The sequence below is a fragment of the Marmota monax genome, unplaced genomic scaffold (assembly GCF_021218885.2).
Source record: "Marmota monax isolate L192 unplaced genomic scaffold, Marmota_monax_Labrador192_F-V1.1 WCK01_AAM20220418_F8-fsc00021, whole genome shotgun sequence".
In the NCBI taxonomy this organism is placed as follows: domain Eukaryota; kingdom Metazoa; phylum Chordata; class Mammalia; order Rodentia; family Sciuridae; genus Marmota; species Marmota monax.
In genome coordinates this window covers 11,096,769-11,120,203 of record NW_026695228.1, presented here as the reverse complement: position 1 = coordinate 11,120,203, position 23,435 = coordinate 11,096,769, and the positions used below count along the sequence as shown (strand labels likewise).

The window sequence follows — 23,435 nt, the reverse complement described above, 5'->3', positions numbered from 1 at the left end:
GTCTCACTCCCCTGTTCCCTCAAGTGTTTTTTTTGAGCTCACTTCCTAAATAAATGAGTTGCATTCAAATTCTTATTTCAATGCCCTTGAATAGAGGAATCAAACAGTGGTACATACTGCTGCACCACAGCGTTCGGCTCCACAATATCATTTAGTTTGTAATTCCCATGGTCATATTTGAAAACCCTCGAGACTAACCATCTCTGCAATCTGCTGCCAACAGTGAGTGCAAATAAAAAGCCTGCCCTCAACAAATCGTGCAGCAAAATCAGTTCTCACAGGCACACTTAGCCTCTTTGTTGTGTGTGCACGTGTCCTCTAGCTTCTGCCTTATGAGCCAAGCATTCAAGGAAGCATCCATAGTCACTGAATTAGTCCGTTTTTTCCTTGCTATAGTGAAATACCTGAGACTAGATACTGGGTAAAGAAAAGGGGTTTATTTAGCCCATAGTTTTGAAGGCTGAAAGTCCAAAAGAGGGTAGAACCATTGGTTCAGTCTCTGGCAAGGGCCTCATGGTGAATGGGAGCCCATGCAAGAGGGAGAGATTATGCAAGCCAGACAATGAGTAAGGGTCAGGCTAATTCTAATAACCTTCTGATGAGAACTAACAGGCGTCCCACAGGAACTAAAACAGTTTTTTTCAAGGGCAGCACCCCCACTGACTCAATCACCTCATTAGGTTCCACCTCCCACCCAACATTTTTTTTTTTTTTTTTGGTATCAGGGATGGATCCCAGAGGTGCTTAACCACTGAGATTCATCCTCAGCCCTTTTTATATTTTATTTAGAGACAGGGTCTTGCTGAGTTGCTTAGGGCCTTGCTAAGTTGCTGAGGCTGGCTCTGAACTCATGATCCTCCTACCACAGCCTCCTGAGCTGCTGGGATTACAGACATGTGCCACCACGTCCGGCAGGTTCCACTGCTTAAAGGTCCAAATACTTCTTAACATTGTTATACTGGGGACCAGGCTTCCAACATATGAACTCTTGGGGAACACACTCATAGCATATATCCAAACCACAATAGTTACCCTGATAGTCACAAGTTCCCCCAAAGTAGAGAAGCAAGGTAGAGACTAGGAATTGCCTGGCTGTACCACCTCCCTATCATTCAGAAGGGGTGTCACTGGCCTAGCTGAACATGAGAACTGTCAAGAGGCTGCCAGGTACTTCCCACACTGCCAAAGGAACCCCGAGCATTTTCTTTAAGTGGAGTTGCCAAGGCAGCACAATTTGAATGACTCGGGGGAGCAGGGACAGAAGCCTTCTTAAAACACCTGGCCAGAGTCCCATGTCTTGAGCTTTAATAATGAGGTCATTTCTGTAAAGAGACACTGAATTCCTGGTGTCTCCAGCCCTAGAGGTTCCTTCACAGCATAAGAGCACATTCATCAGAACCCTACCTTCTGATGTCCCCACTCATACACTTTTCTCTCCTTAAAACTCAACCACCTTCTCTCTTCTGCAGGGGATGAGGAAAGGGGGCTTGACATAAATATTCTGGATCATTAGCAAAAGTTACCGGGTAAGGAACCAGAAATAAAGAGCAAGACTCAATGGGTAGATGAAAAGGTCTCCCTAAGAAGCGACTGCTGGAACTATTTAAAATTTTTTTTTTTTTTTTTTTTTTTAGTTGTCGATGGACAGCATGCCTTTATTTTTATGTGGTGCTGAGGATCAAACCCAGTGCCTCACATGTGCCAGGCAAGCACCCTGCCACTGAGTTACAGCCCCAGTCCTTGAACTATTCTTTAGAGATGGCGATGTGTCTAATTGGGCACAATTATATGAGAGGAATATACTCATGAAACTTAGGCTTATACCTCTGGCTGCTGATAGTGTAAAGTCTCAATAATCCCAGCTGACTCAGTTTTAATTGTAGAGAAATAACATATCCCTACAGTGGCATCAATCAAGCCAAATGGCCACAGGCTGCTCCCATGTTAGCTTCTGCATTTGTCTTAGGATTCCTTGATGGTAGGACTTAGATCACGCTGTCATTGGTACCAGTGATAAGTTGCAAAAATGCCCACAATCCTTCATTCTCTGGCATCCCTGCCCTTGACCATATATCTGCAGCTATTTCCAAGGGGCTCCTGACTTGGGCCCAACCTTGATTCTTCACCAAGGCTTGCTTTGATAGTTGGATGTGAGGGAGGTGTTGCTGTATCTGAAGCACCAAGGGGCCTCGCATACTTCCAGTTACTTTCTCAGAACGTTGCCCTGCCTCCCTGCAAACAGAGGGGTCCAGCTATTGAAAGATGAGCCCCCAGCAGAGGCCCTCCCAGACCAATCAGCCTCTGTTTGCAAGCACACGTGGGAGTTCAGCAAAGACTGAAGAGCTGCCCAGTTGAGCTGGGTCCAGATTGCCAACCATGGAACCATGAGCTACCTAGATGGATGCTGCTTTCAGGCCACTGGACTTTAGGGTGGCTGGTTATGCAGCAGAAGTTAGCTGATACAGAATTCAGTGATTTGTTGTTTGACTCACTGAACGAATTGGAGGATTCTAGAAGTAGAGGGCATCAATGTGCCTTGTCCTGCAGAACCAGAATTGTTCATCTTTAGGAAGGAAAAAAAATGGCTTACTTCTAGCCATGCTAGTGTAAGGATCTGCTATGGAGTATGTGAACCACCAAGTGAGGATTTAGAGCACTTACTTAGTCTAACTAGTGCTTTCACGTGGCTCTCATGTCTCATGCTTTTCTTTCCTTCCTTCTTCCTTTCTTTTATTTTTTTCTTTTTCAGTGTTGGGGATTGAACCAGGACCTCATGCATGCTAGGCTTATGTTCATGTTTTTATGGATGTCATTTTTGTTTCCAACACAGTGAAGGCTCTGTCATCTCTCATACGCATACAGAAGCAAGCTCTCTTCTCTTAGTGGAATGACGTTGGCATTAGGCCTGAACGCCCCAGCTGGCAGTGCTCTTAGAAAAAAGCTTTGTATGGAGGATGTGGGGGGAAATATATACTCATACATTGTTGGGGGGGGGGAGACTGCAAATGAGTACAACCACTCTGGAAAGCAGTATGGAGACTCCTCATATGGAATGGAACCACCATATGATCCAGCTATCCCACTCCTTGGTGTATATCCAAAAGAACTAAAATCAGCAAACTGTGGGGATATAGCCACATTGGTGTTTATCGCAGTGCAATTCATGATAGCCAAGTTGTGAAACCAGCTTAGGTGCCTGTCGACAGATGAATGGATCAAGGAAAGAAATATGGCCATGTACACAATGGAGTTTTACTCAACCATGAGGAAGAATGAAATTAAATCATTCGCTAGTAAATGAATGGAATTGGAGACTATCACGCTAAGTGAAATAAGCCTGACTTAGAATGTTGAGGGTCGAATGTTTTCTTTCTTCTTCAGAAGATAGAGAGAAAGGAATTAACAAAAAAAAGAGAGGGAATCTCATCTCATGAAAACAGAAGGTCAATAGAGTAGATGGGAAAGGGGAGGAACAGTGGAATGAAATTAACCAAACTATGTTATGTGTATGAACATTTCATAATGAATTTCACTTTTATGTATAACCATAATGCACCAACACACACACACACACACACCAGAAACATCCTTGCAAGCTTCATATTTCACTCTAGCACTGAAGGGTCTCAAAAGAGTCCTGTTCCCAAACAACCTCCATGTGACCTCTTGGATGGAAGATTGTTGTTGCTGCTGATGTACATCTGTCTTTGAAACCCAAAGATCATTTCTCAAAATAGGGTGCACTCTTGTGAGTAGAGAGTGCAACTTGGCAGTATAGTCTGAGCCCCGTGTAGGCTGGGTGGGGTGCCACTCACCTTACGAATGTATACATTTGTTACAACTATTTCCCAACAGATGGCAGTAGAGTGTCTTATTCTAACAAATCAGTATATGTACTGATTTTTTTTTTTTTTTTTTTTTTTTTTTGACAGATGGAAATAAAGAGTCTTGAAGAAAAGGTTGCTATTGACTAGCTGGCCCAAAGGTGCCATTTGGTCTAGTGGTGGCCTGTCAAACTAACATTGTTTCTTACGTGATAAAACCAATTCTATTTCAGGAAAGGAGCATGTTACTCTTGTGCTTTGGTTTAGAGACTGGTTCTGGCTTTGGTATGGAGCCCATTGACAGAGAGCATTCGTTCCCCAAACATGGTCATCGCAGGCTTACCTGGTACCATGAAGGCCAAATTACAAGGGATGTAGGAAAGAGATGTGGCAAAGGAGCGCAGAGTCCTGATTACTATACAAGCTCCAACTAATCCTCTCTGCCCCATAGGAGAGGTCATTTTCTTGAGTCCCAGCATCTTTGTTTCTGCCCACAGAGGTCAGGGGCATCCTCAGACCTCTTCCATCCCTGAAACAGGATGACAGCTCTTTCTGTTGGCCCCCCGCCAAAATTCAGAGTTTCTGATTGTAGACCATATAACTATATACTCTGGACTCACACAAAGGTTGGACAAGAACCTGGCTCAGCGGCTGGGGAGGCTGAGACACGAGGACTGCGAGTTCAAAGCCAGCTTCAGCCACGGCAAGGCACTAAGCAACTCAGTTGAGATCCTGACTCTAAATAAAAGACAAAATAGGGCTGGGGATGTGGCTCAGTGGTCCAGTGCCCCTGAGTCTTAATCCTGGTAGCCACCCCTCCTCAAAAAAAGTTGGACAAGGTGTAGAATTCTTGACCAGTATGGACTTTTCTCAAAGATTTTTAGAAAATTGAAATCTCAGTTTTCTAAGAAAACAAGTACAACACAGTTTAATGATATTTTAAGTGATTATGAGGCTTTTAAATTCATAAAACATATGCAGTTATAGTCATTAACTTTTATAGGCTTTTGAATTATAGTGTTTTAATCTCAACTTTACCAAATGAGGAAAGTAGACAAGCTTTGAAAGAGCTGAAGCTCTTGATCAGATATAAGTGTCAGAGTCCTATGTAAGTCTAAGACTCTTAGGTAACAGTGACCTATGATTTCATCAGGAATGGGGAAAATATCAATCCTTTTGTAAAAATGTCAGAATGAACAACTTGTGAGAACAAGCCTCCTAAAGTAATGTGCAAGAACCGGAGAGACCTCTAAGTCCCCTGTAGGTGTAATATCGTGTTCAACTGGTCTCAGGAAGCACAAATCAACAAATCAAGAACAGATCTGCCCAGCTAACATTTTCTAATAAAATGTCAATTAAGAATGGGGCAGTGGAAAACTAAACTTAGCAAGCTTTTGTCATCCCTTGAGATAAATGATAAAGATAAATGACTTCAGCCAGGTTTGGTGGCACATGCCTGTAATCCTGGAGACTTGGGAGGGAGGCCGAGGTAAGAAAACCACAAGTTCAAGATCAGCCTCAGCGACCTAGCAATTTAGTGAGACCCTGTCTCAAAATAAAAAATAAAAAGGACTGGGGATATAGCTCAGTGATAATGCTCCCGTGAGTTCAATTCTCAGTACTAAAAAGAAACAAACAAACAAACAACAACAACAAAACGAACTCTGAATTTAATCATCTAACAAGTACTTCTACCTAAGAGACACTTGTTTTATATCATAGCTCTTAATCTACTGCCAGAAGAGGCTCACAAGACCCTTTGACCTGCTATAGCGTCTCATAGCTACTGCACAGCCATCCCCACCTATTACAATAGTCAGTACATCCCAAAGTCAAGCATTTGAGAAAGGACATCAGTTCACCTGTCAGGCATGTGTGACTAGAAATGTCACCTCCTTCCTTTCCTTTAGCCATCTTCACATCATAAAAGTTGACAAACTGGCTTAGGAACTTATAGACAGTTCCTAAGGATCATAATCAAGAGAGTTCTCTGATAAGCTCTGAGAGCTGGAATATTGAAAGAAGACACAAAAATTAGATATTTATGAATAGGGAAAAAACTGTTGCTAATAGGTAGGGAATCAGGAACACCTTTATCTTCCACAAAATCATCCACCTGCTTTATTGAGGCCCGATTGATAGTTTTTAAAAGTGTGAAATGTGTTGGGCTGGGGATGTGGCTCAAGCGGTAGCGTGCTCACCTGGCATGCGTACGGCCCGGGTTTGATCCTTAGCACCACATACAAATAAAGATGTTATGTCCGCCGAAAACTAAAAAATAAGTGTTAAAATTCTCTCTCTCCCTCTCTCTTAAAAAAAAAAAGTGTAAAATGTGATATTTTGCTACATGCATACATTAGGAAATAATGAGTCCAATCAAGATAATTAATATACCCATCACCTCACATGGTAATCCTTTTTTGTGTGTTTGGTGAGAATATTTCAGATCTGCTCTCATAGCCAATTTCCAGTACCCATATATGAGTTATCATTTTTTATATTAAAGTGTGTGTGTGTGTATATATATAAAATAAAGCAGAAAGAATTGTACAATTCTTAACAATGATGTTAAATCAAGACCTGAAGTACATTTCCCTCTCCCAGGCCTCTCTCAGCACACACACCGGCTTCTGTTAGTATTCATGGGTATTTGGGAGAAAACTTGGAGAAGTGCTGGGCAAATCTGCCCTTGCTGCCAACTGAGCCTACACCAAGGCTGCCAGGAAATGATTAATAATGAGGCTAAGTTGTACCCACAGCAATCCCACACTTGCCTCCAATCCAATGGAGTCAATGTTTTCCTGAACTTTTTTTGGAATCTTTTGGGGCTTGTTCTGCTGCTTGAGGGGCAAGAGGCTCTGTTTATGACTATTCTGTTTGTAACAGAAGAAACAGAAACCCTGATGAGAAGCCTCAAGCCAAGCTTCGCTCGGCTAGAGGCCCAGGGAGCAGCGTGCTTTCTGGTTTTGTGTCTGTGCTGATCCTAATGGGGGCCTGCAGCCCAGAGAGCAGCTTCCTGAAACGTCCTGACTTACACAATTTTCTGATACAATCTTGTATTCAAAAGCCTTCCAGAAAACTCCTTGAGAAACAGCAGATTCCCCCTGAATAGCCCCCCTAAGGGTGGCTGCTGCATGAGGCAGGGGACCTAGGAGATGTGGCCTGATGGGATTCTGGGGGTGCTGGCCTTGGAGCCTGAGCCTCTTCCTTCCCAGCCTCCTCTGGATGAACAACTGCAGGACATCTGGTGTCTTGGGGGACACCCCTCCTCCGCTTCCTGGGCAGCCGTTTCAGCGACCTTGGCTTAGTCCTTCTTTGGACTAAGGCCTCCTGTTTACCAGTCTCTTCAGTTACTTGACTATTTACACAGCATGTCTCTGTCTAGAGATGTTGACAATGCAACATCAGAGCAATATTTACTTCCAAACATAAACAAGCTCCCGCTGAAGGCCTTTGGCACATGGTTTTAATTGAGGCAGTGTTAGGGCGTATATGCACGTGAACACGTGTGTGTGTGTGTGTGTGTGGGGGGTTTCTCTCTGGGGAAAAAAGCTAGGATGGCTTTTCACAGGCTGGTCTGGAGGTAAGGTGATAACCTTGGTGACCCATGCAGGGGTCACCAAGCCTTGCACATTCTCTGGGCCATTCCACAGAGGCAGGTCACTAAGGTTTTTTTTTTGTTGTTGTTGTTTTTTTTGAGGTCAGAAGTAATGCTGTCAAATACAGACCATGAGCCCAAAGAAAGCCCTTTACACAGCAGGCACTTGGAAGGGCCCCAGTGGATAGAGAGCTGGAGGCAGCCTCGTGTGAGCATCGTGAACATGTTCTACAGCCGGCCTGTTCGCCACTTAAGAAGCAGGCCCAGGCCTGTGGGGAAAATAGCCACAGAACTGGCAGAGCAATGGCAATTGGCTCTGTTGCAAGCCATCTTGGTTTGCAAAAGGATGACGCAGAAGAGAGGGAAAGAGATGGAGGGTCCTTGGCTAAAAGCAATAGAGGAGGATTTCTGTTTCATTGAGTGAGGACAAACTGCACACAAACAGGGACAGGAGGAAGAGTGGATGGAGGGACAGAGAGGGGAAGAAAGGGGAAAGGGGTCCCCCAGCATCTCTTTGCTGTATTGCCATAGAGCCCAGAGGCTGGCTGGTGTAATGAGTTGAAAGCATTTCTATAATGGTGCAGGTTACAAAGTTCTCCTGCTACCTTTGAGCCATTAAACTTTCTCCTCATAAACAGGCCTTTATGAAAGAGGCACAGGGCACAGGCATCTTCGAACCCAGTCAGGAGCTGGAGGAGGAAAGGAGAGGGGATTCATCTGGATTTCTTTCCCTCAAAAGAGTTTCATATTTCAAAGTTTTCTTCCTGCATGGTGGTTTGGCAGGCTACTGTAATCTTTGCACATAAAATTTAAATTATGGCTCCCAGTGTCTGCTAACATCTAGGCTTTTGGAAGGCTGATTAGGATCCATTTCAGTATTTGAAGAAGGGTCTGGTTAGCTTGGGGGCCCAGTGTGGATTTTGTGTGAAAGCCAGGGATAGTGGACGCCAAGCATGAGAGAGTGCCTGAGAGGCCAGCAAGGGGCCTTCTGGAAGGTCCTGGGGGAGCTGCAGAGGCAAGGGGGGAGGCCGGGCTAGCCTGGAGTTCAGCTCTGAAGAAGGCATTTGCTGACCCTACCAGGGGTTTCTGTTGTAGATAAACATGTGTACACGCAGGACGGGCCAGGAACTGGTGTCCCAGGCCAATTCCTGTTTACCTCTCAGGTCTCTGGTCAGTCACCATCTCTAGTCATTAAACTGCCTCTCAGAGGTTTTCAAGATTGTATGAAGCTCTGCTATTCATCTCTGTCCCCTTGCCCAGGGCCTGCCACCTGGTAGGGGGCCAAGTACTGTCTGCTGAATGAAGGCACCAGCCATCTTGTGAGCATCAGGTGTGCAGCCCTGCAGGCCCGTGCATACTCTGAGCGCAGAAGCATGGCCGGCTGCTTTGCTTAGCTTTACTACCGCATCAGGATTCACTTTTTTTATGCCACACTTTTGGAACAACCACTTGTGGCTTGACCATGAGGTCAAGGCAGTGGCAAGCAACCACAGGTAGCAATGTTATGAGCTACTCTGAAAGGAAATTCAAGAGGTGTGCCCTATGAAGGGAGGAGGACTTGAACACTGGCCACCCGTCTTCACATCCCCTCAGTGAAGCCTTCCCAGGTCGGCTGTGGCAGTTGGCTTCCCTTTGAAAGGAAGGGAGGAAATTTGATACACAATAAGGTAATAAGCCAGAACCACTGAGACCACCCATGTGAGTCAAATACTGGGCTGGACTTGAGCCCCATTAGTGGGCAAATTTCAGGGCACTGCTCTGTCTATGTGGGGTTGGATCTCTACTCGCTGCACATGATACATTATTCTTAAACATAGAAATAGGTGTTGAGGAGAGGTCTGTAGCTAAAGCTTTAGGAATATACAGGTCTTTAAAATAATACTGCATTTCATTTTCCCTTGTCGACCTCTTCTAAAGTTGTTAGATAGCTGGGAACACCAGTGCACACCTGTAATCCCAGTGGCTTGGGAGGCTGAGGCAGGAGGACTGTGAGTTCAAAGCCAGCCTCCACCAAAAAGAGGCACTAAGCAACTCAGGGAGACCCTGTCTCTAAATAAAATACAAAATAGGGCTTGGATAGGGCTCAGTGGTCGAGTGCCCCTGAGTTCAATCCCTGGTACCAATCAATCAATAATTTGTTATATATTTAGCCCTTTAAGAAAATTTTTTTTCTAAACATCCCCCTCTGTCCAGCCCCTTACCACCTTTAGCTGTCCCTGAACAGGCTGCCCACTCTGACAGGAATGCTGTTCCAGGACTCACTCTTTTCCTACCTTGTCCCCAAAGGAGTTCAACTATGATCTTTGCCTTTGACACTGTAGAAGACAGGTGACATCTCATCTACTTAAAAACAGAATAAAACTGGTAGTTAAGTGAATCTTCCTTTATAATAATGACTTCTAAAAGAGGAAGATGTTGTCCCTATTGCTGGACATGATGTATGTAGCAGATAAAAGATGACCACAAAAGCCTTTGTTACTCCTCCCATTGAGAAGCGGGCCACTGTCCCTTCCCTTGACTGGGCTGGCATGTGACTGCTTTGGCCAAGAGAGTATGGCAGAATGACGCTGAGCCTGTTCCAGGCTGGCCTGTGGAGAATGGGCAGCTTTGACTGGGCTCTGTTGGAAGGTCAGCCACCATATACTTTGCTGGGAGGACCACCTGGAAGGGCCCTGAGTTGACATGGACAGGAAGAAAGGGCCTGGTGGTGCCCAGCCTTCCACTTACCCTACCAAGCTACTAGGAACACGAGGGAAGCTGTATTGGACTTTAAAACCATCTCAGCCACAGGGAAATGCACTAAGAGACCCTACTCATTGCCATGTGGAGAAGACTCCCAGTCAAACCCTTCCTGAATCCCTGGCCCATGAACTTGTGAGACATGACATTATAGTTGTCTTAAGCCACTGGATTTGGGGGGCAGCTTGTTATGCAGCATTACTAACTGGATGATATAAACGCAGTGGCCCCACCACTGACCATGCTGTCCTGCTGGATCGAGCACCTTTGGAGGCTCTGTCTTTGTTTCCGTCTTTCCAGAGAGACCCCTGCTATCCTGCACTCTTCTCCGACTCTAGCCTGAGCTGTCTGGGTTTGTGAGAGATAGGCAACCCAAGCTGGGTGACCCAGGCAGATTCTGTCAACTCCTACCTCTAGCCACAGTTGGCAGAGGTGGACAGTGACTTAACCAGGACCAGAGAGATCCTCTCTCCTGGACATGTGGACCCAGGAATCAGAAACGGCTGACCCTTTTGTGTCTCCGATTGGGAGTTGCTGAGATGTAAATGAGGAGGGCTGGAGGTAATCATTTTCTAGTGTGTGCTCTGGGGGAAGCATGATACGGTGTGCAGAGTAGGGGGGAGGAGCTGGCAGAGAGAGGCAAGCAAGGGACGCAGGCAGCTGGCTATGGGTTTGGATGTACACATTTCCTTGACCCTTAGAATCCTCTTTCTCTCTCTTGCTTGAGCACTTGAAAGGGTCTCAGTTTTTTGTTTTTTTTTTTTTTGCAACTGGAAAAAATGGCCTCTGTGATGTCTGAGGTAAGTAAGAATGCTCAGCCCTGGAAACAGAAGAGAAGGCTGCCCAGGCCAGTGAGGTGACAGCAGTGTCCTTCTGTTGGCCTTCCCTCTACAGAGCAGGGGTGGTGGTGACTGGGTGCAAGTCAAGCCCTGGTGTCCTGCAGCTGCCGCACAATAGGAAAGCACAACAATACACTTATCCTCTTCCCAAAGGCCTTCCAGTCCTACCTCTGTCCTCTACGATGGCTGTCCGCTGTCTGAACTAGAAACACAGACAGCTGCTACCTCTCAAGTTCAAATAGTCACCAGACCTAGGACCACAAGGCCCCAGCTCTCATCCACTGCACTGTTCCAAAATGCTCCCTCGTTGTCGAGATAGGGACTTGCAGCACCTCCTCTACTTCCAGAGCAGTCACTACGCAGCACTTGCCACTCTCTCCACTGTGTTCACTAGTCTACCTGGGGAGGGTTCAAGGGCGGGGCAGGGGCATAGTCACCGGTGCACCCCCAATGCCTTGTCCAGTGTTTGGGTCAGAGCCAGAGTTCAAAGAGCATGGACTGAAATGAAACACTGCTCTCTGATGACTTGCAAAGCTATTTGACCCATGCGGCCTCATGCGACAGCTTCCTCAAAGCTTTCCTTCCACCCTTGAGCTATGGCAAGGTCTTGTTAGGGTTAAGGCACATACGGTGACCTCCGATTGCAGTGACCCTGCTCTTTCTCCAAGACTGCCTCAGTAGGTGACATCTGGCTTCTCAGATCCTCCCTTTTTGGATTTCACTTAGCTGAGGGAACTCAGGGTTCTGGTCACACTATGACAGAGATCTCCTGCAATTACCCTTTCTTAAGCAAATGTGACAAGAGCAAAGCAAAGCAGATGGCAGGTGGGACCAGGCAGGATAGCACCCACAGGAGATGGGACACCCCTGAGTGAAAGGGGCATGCACTCCACAAAAAAGAAGTGGGACATGGCCATGATGTTCCCTGCTCTGTATCCCTGTCTGGTCCCCTACACTCAGCCATGGAGAAGAAAAGCACTTCCTCTCATTTCAAGAACCCATAGAAAGACAGAAGGAAGTCTCCTTCTCTGTCTCTGTCTCTCTCTCACCGTCCAGCTGGAAGCCTGTCTCTCTGGATTCCAAACACTGAGCAGGCTTTGTTCTCTACCGCAGACCAGAGGCCCTCCCGGCAGGAAGGAGTTGGAGTTGAGAAAAGGGAGAATTCAGAATCCATGTGGCAATGCAGATTAAATAAACAACCAATTAGTGGATTAAAACAAAAAGGTAATAATATTCACTGTTGGCAAGTAGGCAGGAAAATGGATGCTTCAGACACTCGGCTCGTGGGAGGGAGTCTGTATAACCTTTCCAGAGGGCAATTGGCAACATAAGATAAAAGGCACAGTCATTCCATTTCTAGGGTTTCATTCTAAGGATATAACAAAGTATTTGTGCAAATATTTGGCTCCAGAGTTATTCACTTTTGAAGGAAGTGTGCAACCAGGAGCAACCTAAATTCCAGCCCCAAGGGACCAGATGAATAAACAGCAGACTCTCTGTAGCTTTAAGATGTGGCTGGAAGTGGGCTCTTCACGTTATGGAAAGACAGTCACAGTATTATCTTCAGGGGATAATAGCTTGCAAAATAGTACACAGGGTGCCTAAAAAGCATGGGAAATGCATTTTCAAATAATACGCTTAAAATTTCTTCCACACCAAGACACCTTTTCAGGTGAAGTAACCTTACGTTTAAAGCAATGGTCTGATTGCTAATCTGAGATAAGTACAGTACATGCATTATTTTTTCCCTGTATTTCTAGACATTTTGGTTACGCTTCTGAAATATATTTATTACGCTGGGAAAATCTAACTAACACATTATTCAGAACTAAGTTGATCCTATGAGAACCCCTGGTTCATGTCCGTATATGCAGAGGAAAAGGTCAAGAGAGACAATGCTACACTCATTGTGGTTATTTCTGGGATGTGGACATGTAGGAATTTTATATTTTTTCCCTTAATGATATGTTATTATGTTTGATCAGTACATATTATTATCTTGTAATCCCAAAGAAATTAATATTTTGAATTTAATGTATTCATCTATAAAAATCTAGGATAACCTCCATCTGAGACCTAGACACTGGAGAAGCATGGGGGCTTTGGTGTCACGAACTCCCAGTGATGGTCCCTGGTGCTGTTTTGGATCTGGGGACACAGTGGATATAAGGACAGACAGGCCCATCACTGCCCAGTGGAGGGGACAGACTTTCATCAGATGACAACTCTGATACCATTGTTGATAAAGATGGAGACTCTGACATAAAAAGACTCCAGATTTCAGAGAGTGAAGCAAAGAAATCACCCTAGGCTTGGGGGTGAGGATACCCCTTTCAACTTGAGAGAATGATGCTTGACATGAATGATGAGTAGGTGTGCCCTGGTGACAGGGACAGGGCGATTCTATACCGTGGCTCAACTCCAAATGGACCACTACAGGGTTGGGGGAACAGAGCTCTAGACCTGTGGCCATCTCAGTTACTGAGTCTTCTGGGCAGAAATCTTTCTCATATTCCATGGGGGAAGAGGAGGTGGGAAGAAAAAATAAATAGCTCTGTAGTTTCCTTTTTTATTCTTTCTTCAAGCAAATGGTAAACCACCCTTCTCCCAGCTGGTACCTCCCAAGGTTGTTCTGGAGTTGGGTTCCCAACATCCCACATCAGGACTGGTGTAACTCTCTTAGAAAAAGAGGAGAAGAAACTGAGACGTTTGTTCTCTCTCTAAAGTGGTTCAAATCCTCAGTTATGCATGGCCTCAAGAGCAGCAAGACTCCATTCCCTGCCTGAAGAGGACACTGACATCCCCTGTACCTTGTACCACAAAGGGAGTTCCTATAGGAAACCTCTTCCAAGGCGCACCCACCCTGGAGAGGCAGGAGAGCTGGGTGTCTACCGATGGCGACTCCATGGAGACCTGTGATCTCCAGACTCACCTTCCAGAGCAGCACAGCCAGCAGCAGGAAGATGAGGATCCCCACCAGCAAACTTATGGCAATAATCCACCCCACGACGTAGCCACGGGGCTCCAGATTGTGCAAGGCTTCAAAGACCACCTAGGAGGAAAGCAAAAATAAAAACATAAAAACAAGTCCCAGGTCTTGAAGGCACTGTAATGACAACCACCTTGATTTAAGTATCATGGAGTGAATACAAGTACTGAAAAACTTAAAAACACATGCTACTTTTTTTTTTTTGGTATTGGGGATTGAACTCAGGGGCACTCAACCACTGAGCCACATCCCCAGCCCTATTTGTTGCATTTCATTTAGAGACAGGGTCTCACTGAGTTGCTTAGCACCTCAATTTTGCTGAGGCTGGCTTTGAACTCATGATCCTCCTGCCTCAGCTTCCCGAGCTGCTGGGATTACAGGCGTGCACTACCGCACCAACTACACACTACATTCTCAATTGAGAACAGACGACAACGGTCTACCTTGCATTTTGGTTTTGAAACAAAGAATGTAGGGTGCACTCCATGCAAGATAATATTTCTTTTGGGGTGTGCAGCTCAATGTGTAGTTTAGTGGAATTATCTGACTCATGCCATTTTATCCAATAGATTTTGGACCCTTCCAGGGTCTGAAGACATTCTGTCTTGCATCTCATGTTTGTGCCTAACAAACCGAAGGAACTCACTCAGGAAGCCGTGCTGTCTGTGGTTTCTAGTGTGAGCCATATACCAGTGGAGCACGTGTCTCAATGAGGCAAGTATTTCCAACTTTTATGGAAATTCAGTGGCTCACATCAAGTCATGAGAGCCAAGTGTGCGTCTCTTCCCTATTCCATATTGGGAATATTTACGCCATGGAAATTGGCAAACAAATCAGGGTTTCCCTACCCTCCTGCCAGAGAACCAATTGCTAAGCATACATCAACTCACCTCTGACAGCATCCTTCAGCTTGTTTTAGCTCCACTGGCCACAGAGGAGTGTGGTTTGCAGAATTCAAAGCATCTATTGTGCCCTCTGCTGCTAAATAATCCTTCCCAGCTCTAACACAGGGTCTCGTTCAAGCTCCTTACTGCTGAGGAGATGAAAATCCTAGGCCTGGGCAGTCATCTCTCTTGGCTCCGAACTGGCTGGCCTGACCGCAGGCCTCTGCCCAAGGAGTGGCTGTCCTTGGAGCTCCCATCCCTTCCTTGGTAAGGTCTATCTCAGCCTTGCTTGATCCTCAAGGACAACTGACCTTCTGCCTCTGCCAGGAAGCTCCACTGCTCTCAGGAGACTGGTGGTCCAGTCCCATGCTCAAGTTCAAGCAGTGATATTGCCCTGCTACTGCTGCCCAGGACTGCTCATTTTACCTTTTTAGGGTTTGGCTTCCACTCTTTCTAGCATTTGCCAAATGTTCCTCTATGCCAGGCTCTGTGCTTCTCTTGTGATCTCTTCTCTAATTCACACAATCACCCCATGATGGTTTTTTTTTTTTTTTTTGGTACCAGGGATTGAACTCAGGGGCACTTGACCACTGAGCCACATCCCCAGCCCTATTTGTATTTTACTTAGAGATAGGGTCTCACTGAGTTGCTTAGCGCCTTGCTTTTGCTCAGGCTGGTTTTGAACTCATAATCCTCTGGTCTCACTCTCCTGAGCTGCTGGGATTACAGGCATGTGCCACCACGCCTGGCCCTCCATGAGGTCTTCAACATCTATTTTATAGAGAGGGACATGGACATCAGGGGGACATGGCTGTAGGCTATGTAGCTTAAGTACAGAGTCAGAATTTGAACCCAGGTTTTGCCAACATAAAACCCTTAAATCTGAAATTGTAACCAGCACCACAGAGTACCTGGCTGATGGTGGCCCTTTTTGTCAATTAAATGGATTATTTACTGGTTCTGCCCTGGTGGCAAGGCAAGAAAATACAGACATCTCCATCTCTCTCTTTGCTTCCCTTCCTACAGCTGGGGTAGCAGGGAGTTTGTATGTGCTGAGGATTAGTGGGGGCAGTCATCCATAAGATAGATAGGCTGCCAGTTTCACCTGTGGATCCTGAATCCAGAATATTATCTTAAGGAAAATGAGGCAGAGCATAAACCACACCTTGCTTCATGGAGAAAAATGAGAGAAAACTGCCTATAAAACATAGCAGGCCCTTCTGAGAACAGACATGGGGACTCTTTATAGAACTTACTAGCTGGGTGATCTTGGGTGAAGTACTTAATCTCCCTGAGCCTCAGTTCTCTCAACTGTGCAACAGGAACACAATAGCACCTCCCCAGTGGATTAAAAGGAATGATGTGTACAGGCCCCAACAGCACTTGGCACAGAGACCATGCTGACGAGTGAGATGTGCTCCTGTTAGCATCATTATCATTGCTTTTGAGGTTATGCATGCCTTGTTATATTTAATTCTTAAAAATTATTGAAGTCTACCTAGAGAAAAACCTACAATTTACTGTGGGGTTCGGATAAGCAATTCCTGTCTTTAAAGGTTCATGTCGTTGGGTTCTTGCTGTGGATCAAATCGCCCCTCCCACACTCAGGATCCCTCATCCTGTCTTTTCCAGATGAGTCTGGAAGCACTACAACCAAGAGAGAAGATGTGGAGGGAGGAGGGCCCGCCTGGACCCTGTCCTGGTGTGACGGAGGGCAACTGGGACACTACTCTGTTTCTTTCCTTGTGAAACGGGGGTCTGGAGGGGAAAATACCATAGTTCTACTAGAGTGCCTGGAGCCTGGTGGTGAACGTAAGCCTGATAAGCCTTCCCATTGACAGTGCAGAGCTGGGCCAGGCTGCTGCTTGGGCGGGGGAGGGGTGAATTGTAAAGCACGGCCACCATGTTAACCCAGATGGCTCAGGGACACTGAAATCCCCGCCCTGGCAAACCCGTGTTGGAGGTCTGGCTTTGTGGATACAGAGACAGAGTAGCTGCTACAGTTTAGTCTGGCCAATTCCACCAGCATGCCCTGTCACTTCCCTGGAATGCGCCTCATCTTTTTGATTATTTTTCAGTGATGTCCCCGGTCCTCTTGGATGTGTGCTGTATGCTTTGGCAAAGCCCAGACTCTCACATCACGACTCTGGCGAGCTCGTCTGCGGGTGATGATCTGAATGTCTTGCAGTTCTAAGAAGTCACATCTTACATTGAAACCAAACCAAACCAACAAAACATAGAAGGGTCAGCAGCAGGGACCCCCCCCCAGGTCCTGACTCCACCACTCGGGAGAAGTGATCCTGGCCAAGACTCTGGGCCTCTCCTCCGCTCTCCATCCTCTGGTTTCCACCCCTAGTTACTGCCCCAGTTCAGGCCTGGTCCTTAGCTCACCAGCGCTATCTTAGGAGCCTTGGAGAGCCCTACCTGCCATGAGAATTGTCTTTCTAAAGCACAGGTCTCACCAGCTCACTTCTCTCAGCTCACACTATTGATGGCTTCCCTTTTTACTGAGCATCTAATTCAGGACACAAGGCCCTATGACCTGGTCTTCTTCCTTCCTTGACGGCCCCTCCCAGGACATGAATTCATATTCCAGCCATCTTCCTGTGAGGCCAGTGGTCCCCTGCCTCTCTGCAGGCTGCTTTTGCCATCTGGAATGTCCTTCCATCCTGGTCCCTTTGACAGGCTCCATTATAGCTCATCTTTAAAATGTTCATACCTTTCTTTGTTTGGTACCAGGGATTAAACCCAGACCTGCTTACCCACTGAGCCACATCCCCAGTCCCCCCCCCCCTCTTTTTTTTTTTTAAATATAGGCTCTCACTAAGTTGCTGAGGCTGGCTTTGAACTTGTGATCTCTCTGCCTCAGCCTTCCGAGCCTCTGGGATTATAGGTGGGCACCAGCAAGCCTGGCAATGTTCATATTTTTTGATTCACTAATTCTGTACTTGAAAACATGCCCCAAGGCAAGAAATATGAACTACAGGAATATAAAACTGCAGAAAAATTTTAATGCTCACTCCAGAATTATCCATACTGATGCAGAATCAGAAATATTAAAAAATAATAGGGCAATAGATGAGTAAATTTATGATCAATCAAAATGGAATATCATAGAATGAATAGAAATGATGACAAAAAAACTGGCAAAGCACATTTTTAACAAGTTAAAAACATGACAAATATACAGTGAATGCATGCTAATGATTTATATAATTAATTATGGAGGCAGTAAAATGGTGAAACTAGGTCAAAGAGGGATCTGAAAAAAAATGTATAGTCATAGAAAAAAAGAGAGTTCTGAAATCAGATACAAAACTGTTCAATACCCTACAGGGTGATAAACTATGATCTATGGTATTATGTTTTTGGTCGGACAGAAATTACTTTTATTTTTACTGGCAAGAGTCATTTATAACCTCTTAGTATTCTACAGATTAATGTGTAACATCACAGAATCTGAGCCCTAGAGAACTGGGCAAGCTTGCTAGACCAGTGCTTCTCAAAGTTTACTGTTTATGAATAGCATGAGGTAGCTTGTTAAAATGTAGATTCTGGGATGGGCACGGTGGTGCAAACATGTAATCCCAGTGGCTTGGGAGGCTGAGGCAGGAGGATTCCAAGTTCAAAGCCAGCTTCAGCAACTTTAGTGAGGCCCTGTGCAACTCAGAGAGACCCTGTCTCAAAATAAAATATAAAAAAGGGCTAGGGATGTGGCTCAGTAGTTAAGTGCCCCTGGGTTCAATCCCTGGTACCAAAAAGAAAAAAAAAAAAGGTAGTTCTGAGTTGGATGAGGCTTGAGAGTCTACATTTCAGAGAAGTTGCCCATGATATGGATACTATTGGCCCATGGTCCATGCTTTGAGCAGAAAGGGGACAAGAGAATGCTCCAGTATGTCCATGTAATCATTGTTTTGCTTGATTTCCAAATTTTAGTTACTTCTGAAACCATGGAAATAAAGTGGGAAAAATGATTAGTGTTGTGACAATTAGAAATACAATTTAATATATAAAAAGAGTTTTAAGAAAATGGAATGACAAGACTGTGGAACCAACCTAGATGCCCTTCAATAGACAAATGGATTAAAAAATGTGGCATTTATACACAATGGAGTATTACTCTGCATTAAAAAATGACAAAATCATAGAATTCGCAGGGAAATGGATGGCATTAGAGCAGATTATGCTAAGTGAAGCTAGCCAATCCCTAAAAAACAAATGCCAAATGTCTTCTTTGATATAAGGAGAGTAACTAAGAACAGAGTAGGGACGAAGAGCATGAGAAGAAGATTAACATTAAATTGGGATGAGAGGTGGGAGGGAAAGGGAGAGAGAAGGGAAATTGCATGGAAATGGAAGGAGACCCTCAGGGTTATACAAAATTACATACAAGAGGAAGTGAGGGGAAAGGGGAAAATAATACAAGGGGGAGAAATGAATGACAGTAGAGGGGGTAGAGAGAGAAGAGGGGAGGGGAGGGGAGGGGAGGGGGGATAGTAGAGGATAGGAAAGGAAGCAGAACACAACAGACACTAGTATGGTAATATGTAAATCAATGGATGTGTAACTGATGTGATTCTGCAATCTGTATATGGGCTAAAAATGGGAGTCCATAACCCACTTGAATCAAAGTGTGAAATATGATATATCAAGAACTATGTAATGTTTTGAACAACCAACAATAAAAAATTAAAAAAAAAGAAAATGGAATGAAATTTAAAAACTAAACAGGCATGTTTTGAGATTGTAGGTAGTTTTTCTCATAATTTGTATTATTTAACATTTTTTTGAACTCAGAATTTTAAAGTCAAGGCAAAAAAATTTTTCCTTTGAGAGACTCTTCTCTAAGGCAGTGATGACCTTTCTGTCTGTGGGTTCTAGGCAACTGTGCATTCTTTCAAGAAGAGGACTGCATATATTCTTGTCTTCTGGACCAATATAGTGATTCATAAATGTACAGATTAATAAATGCAACATCCTTTCTATTGTAACATCAGATGAAGTATGACTATGACCCAGTCTGCAACCAAAGAGATGACAAGATCTGAAGGTAGAGTATCTGGGTGTGATTTTTTTTCTCTCTCAAAATCTATTTGTTTTTTCTTTTGAGGATGGGGTTTGACCATCCATCTTCTGTCCATCCATCCTCTGTCCATCCATCCCTCTATCAGTCCATCCATTAGCCCATTCACCCTGTTCATCTAAGTATTTGTTTGTCCATTTGTCCATCCGTCCGTCCATCCATCCATCCATCCATCCATCCATCCATCCAACAAATGTGTGTGTGGCGCCTATGTGCCAGATACTGTGGAAATTCACCAATGAATAAAACAGGCAGTCTTCAGCCTCATACAACTTCCAGCTCCCAGAGAACACTGGCTAATCAGACAAATAAATGCAAAATTACAATTGTGGAAAGTACAAACAGGGAGAGGATCGTGGTTATGAAAGACTCTGAGATGGGCATGCAGGTCAGAAGAGTTCCTGGAGGAACTGCTTGAGAGATGGCTAAAGGAGAGCTTAAGTTAACCAGTTGAAGAGAGAAGGGAAGCTCATCCTAAGGGAGGGACCACCATGTGCAGAACCCCTTCGACAGGAGCGAGCTTGGTAAGGGTGAGATGCTGCTCTCAGCCAGCAAACAGAATAAACAAGAAGCCGCAGGACGAGATTCAGAAGAACTGGAAGTGGCATTCAGAATTCTGTTTGAATGGGAGCTGTGGCTCAGTGGCAGAATGCTTGCCAAGCATACACGAGATCCTGGGTTCAATTCCCAGGACTGCTGAAATGAAAAAAAAAAAAAAAAAGATGTCTATTTGGGCATGGTGGCACATGCCCATAGTCTGAGTTACTTAGGAAGCTGATCCCTTGAGCCTACGAGCTCCAGGTCAGCTTGGCAACACTATAAGACCCTGTCCAACAACAACAACAACAACAGAATTATATGCTTTATCTTAAGCAGGATGGAAAGACAATGGAGGGTCTCCAATGGCCAAGCAAGGGCATGGCATGATTTCCATTTTGCAAAGCTCACTGCAGCTGCAGAAAGAATCCAAGCTAGAAGGAAGAGGTGGGTATGGGGGTCCAAGGAACAAGCAGCCCAGTGAGAGGGTTGCAGGGAAGTGGTTTCCCCACGGTAGGTTTCTGCTTCCAATAAGAAAGGAGGTAGTATGAAAGGAGATGAATTGCTGAGCATTGGAGTGGGGTGTCTGCCAGCACTGGGGAAGCAGCTGGGAGCATGGTAGGAGGCTGAGAGATGGGAAAGGCAGAATTTTGAGTAGCGAAGACATGGATAATGACATGGTCATGGACTGTAGCTGAGGGCTTATGGACTGGACACAGACAAAATGAGCAGCCTGAGGCTGTCTCAATGGAGTCTTAGAGGAGCCAGGCACTGGGCATCCTGCCAGCCACTGTAAAGTTTAATGCACCTGGGATTGGCAAGCTGCTGTCAGGGAATGACCACAACCCAACTTGTAGCCTGAGGCAGCTGGTGAACCTCAACCCCAGCAGCACTTGGTTCACTCCTATGTTTCTGGGAACTTTTATGTTCTGATCACTGCAAATACATTTCATGCAATAGCTAGAAATACCCAGGTCTCCATAAGGCCTGAGAACATGAGCAACATGAGGGTACAGCTGGACAGAGGGTTTCCAGTGATGGAGAAGACACCATAGGCAGCATTGTCAGAGGGGATATTCAAGCCCAGTGCCAGGCCTGCCAAAGGTCAATTACAATGGCAAGATGCTCTCAGTGGGTGAACATCACATGCTTGTTTCAACAGAAATCGGGAAATCTGATAATTTTTTTTTTAAGTAGAAAGAGAAGAATATCTGGGACAAAAAAAAAAAATTGACATTTTCACCTGCTTCTGATTACCTCCAGTAGCCAATGGAGGTATCAGGGAGGGAGGAGGGAGAAAGGGCTGTGGGGGTTGTAAGAAACGTCAGCAGAACAGGTCTTCCATCACTCTCCAAACACAGCTCAGAATGCATGCCAGCTGAGAGGCAGAGAGAGATTAATGGAGATGATACGAGTGAACTGTGCCTCTGACAAGGTGGACCCTGTAAGTCTCTGCCATGATAAGCGGAGACATGCCCTGTGCCTGCCAGGTCTGGGTTTTAGAAATCTCTTGTTTGGTTTGAATTTGCCAAGGAGTGAACTGGGAAGGTGCTAATTCCTTTGTTATGAACCACGTGGAGTCATTTGTGGAATCCATTACTATGTGCCAAGCTCTTTGCTGAGAAGTTTTACATTTATGACCCCTGATGATACTCATGACCACTCTCTAAAGGAAAAAGGAAAGATGGGGGCTCCCTGACTTCACACGATGAAGGGTCTCCTAGGAGGGGTGATTCTTCTCTTGACTGTGTATCTGGAACAGGCCACAAAAGAAAGAGTTCCATAGTCAACTGGCCACTATGTCTGAATGTGACGTGCTTCTGAAGCCACCAGAGCCAAGGAACACAGTTATGCATCACCCTACGATTCCTGCTGCCTGCTCAGGAAGGGGCTCCCATTGCATGGCACACTGAGCAACAGGAGCAGGGATTCAAGACAACTCGGGGCTCATATGTGGGCAGTTTGGGTGACCAATCCTGGCTCTTCCAATGACAAGCTGTGAGATTATAGGCAGGGCCCTTCACGTCCCAGAGCCTCAGTTTCCTCAACAGAAAATGGAAGTAATAGGAGCTATTAGAAAGTGACAGGAGAGAATCACATCAGAGAAATGAGCAGAGACCAGCATATATAAAGCAACAATAGGGACACAGCATAGAGCATCCAAGGCCTGAGCACAGAATAGTTCCATATGTAGCACGTGCTCTGCTCAGAGCCTCCTGGGTCCTCTGTGTGGGGTCAGAATGCCCAACCCCAGCTTTCACAGGCTTTCCCTTCTAGTGGCATTCTGCCCCAGACAGTCAGTCAGTCAAGTGCCCCGGAGTTCACCACCTCAGGGACAGTCCCTTGGTAATGACCAATGAATACAGAAATATGAAAGCCCAGGTCCCACACTTCAAGGCAGGATGAAATCCAAAGGGCTATTTGTGCTTCTTAGTCCCCTCCAGGATCCAGCAGAGGCTAGAATGTCCCCTCAAATCTCGCTCTTGCTTCTCTCTTCCTTTTCCTATCCTGCCCCCACATCTTTTTGGATCTCACCAGGAGCACCTTCCTACTAAACCACACAGGTTGTGCTTCTTGAGAATACATCCCCAAGACACCACCTGACTTTAGTTCAAGAGTCTGGCCTTCCCTGGTCCACCTAGAACATTCCTTCTATACTTGTTCAGAGGTCATTTCTCCCAAGAAATTGACTGGACCTCTTCAGCACAGGTGCTCTAAGCACATTGGCATATTGTGCTGCAAGGGTGTGTGTGTTTGTATGTGTGTGCGTCCATGCACATGTGTGCATATCTATGTATTATGCAATGTGTGTGGGTCTGTGCATCTGTGTGTGTGCATGGGTCCATGTCCGTGTATGTGCCTGAGAGTCCCTGTATGTGCTTGTCTGGGTGTTCATGCATGTGCATGTCTGTGTGTCCACGATTGTGTGTGTCTGTGCATGT

At 45.4% G+C, this 23,435-nt stretch overlaps 1 protein-coding gene across 1 annotated transcript in view; it reads right to left on the bottom strand.

The window, feature by feature from the left end:
• The window catches only part of Itga9 (integrin subunit alpha 9), a 320,954-nt gene that overhangs the window by 5,288 nt on the left and 292,231 nt on the right, over positions 1-23,435 (bottom strand). The window contains exon 27 of the mRNA XM_046436952.2: positions 13,933-14,052. Coding sequence (XP_046292908.1) covers positions 13,933-14,052 — 120 coding nt within the window. The remainder of the gene's footprint in view (positions 1-13,932; positions 14,053-23,435) is intronic.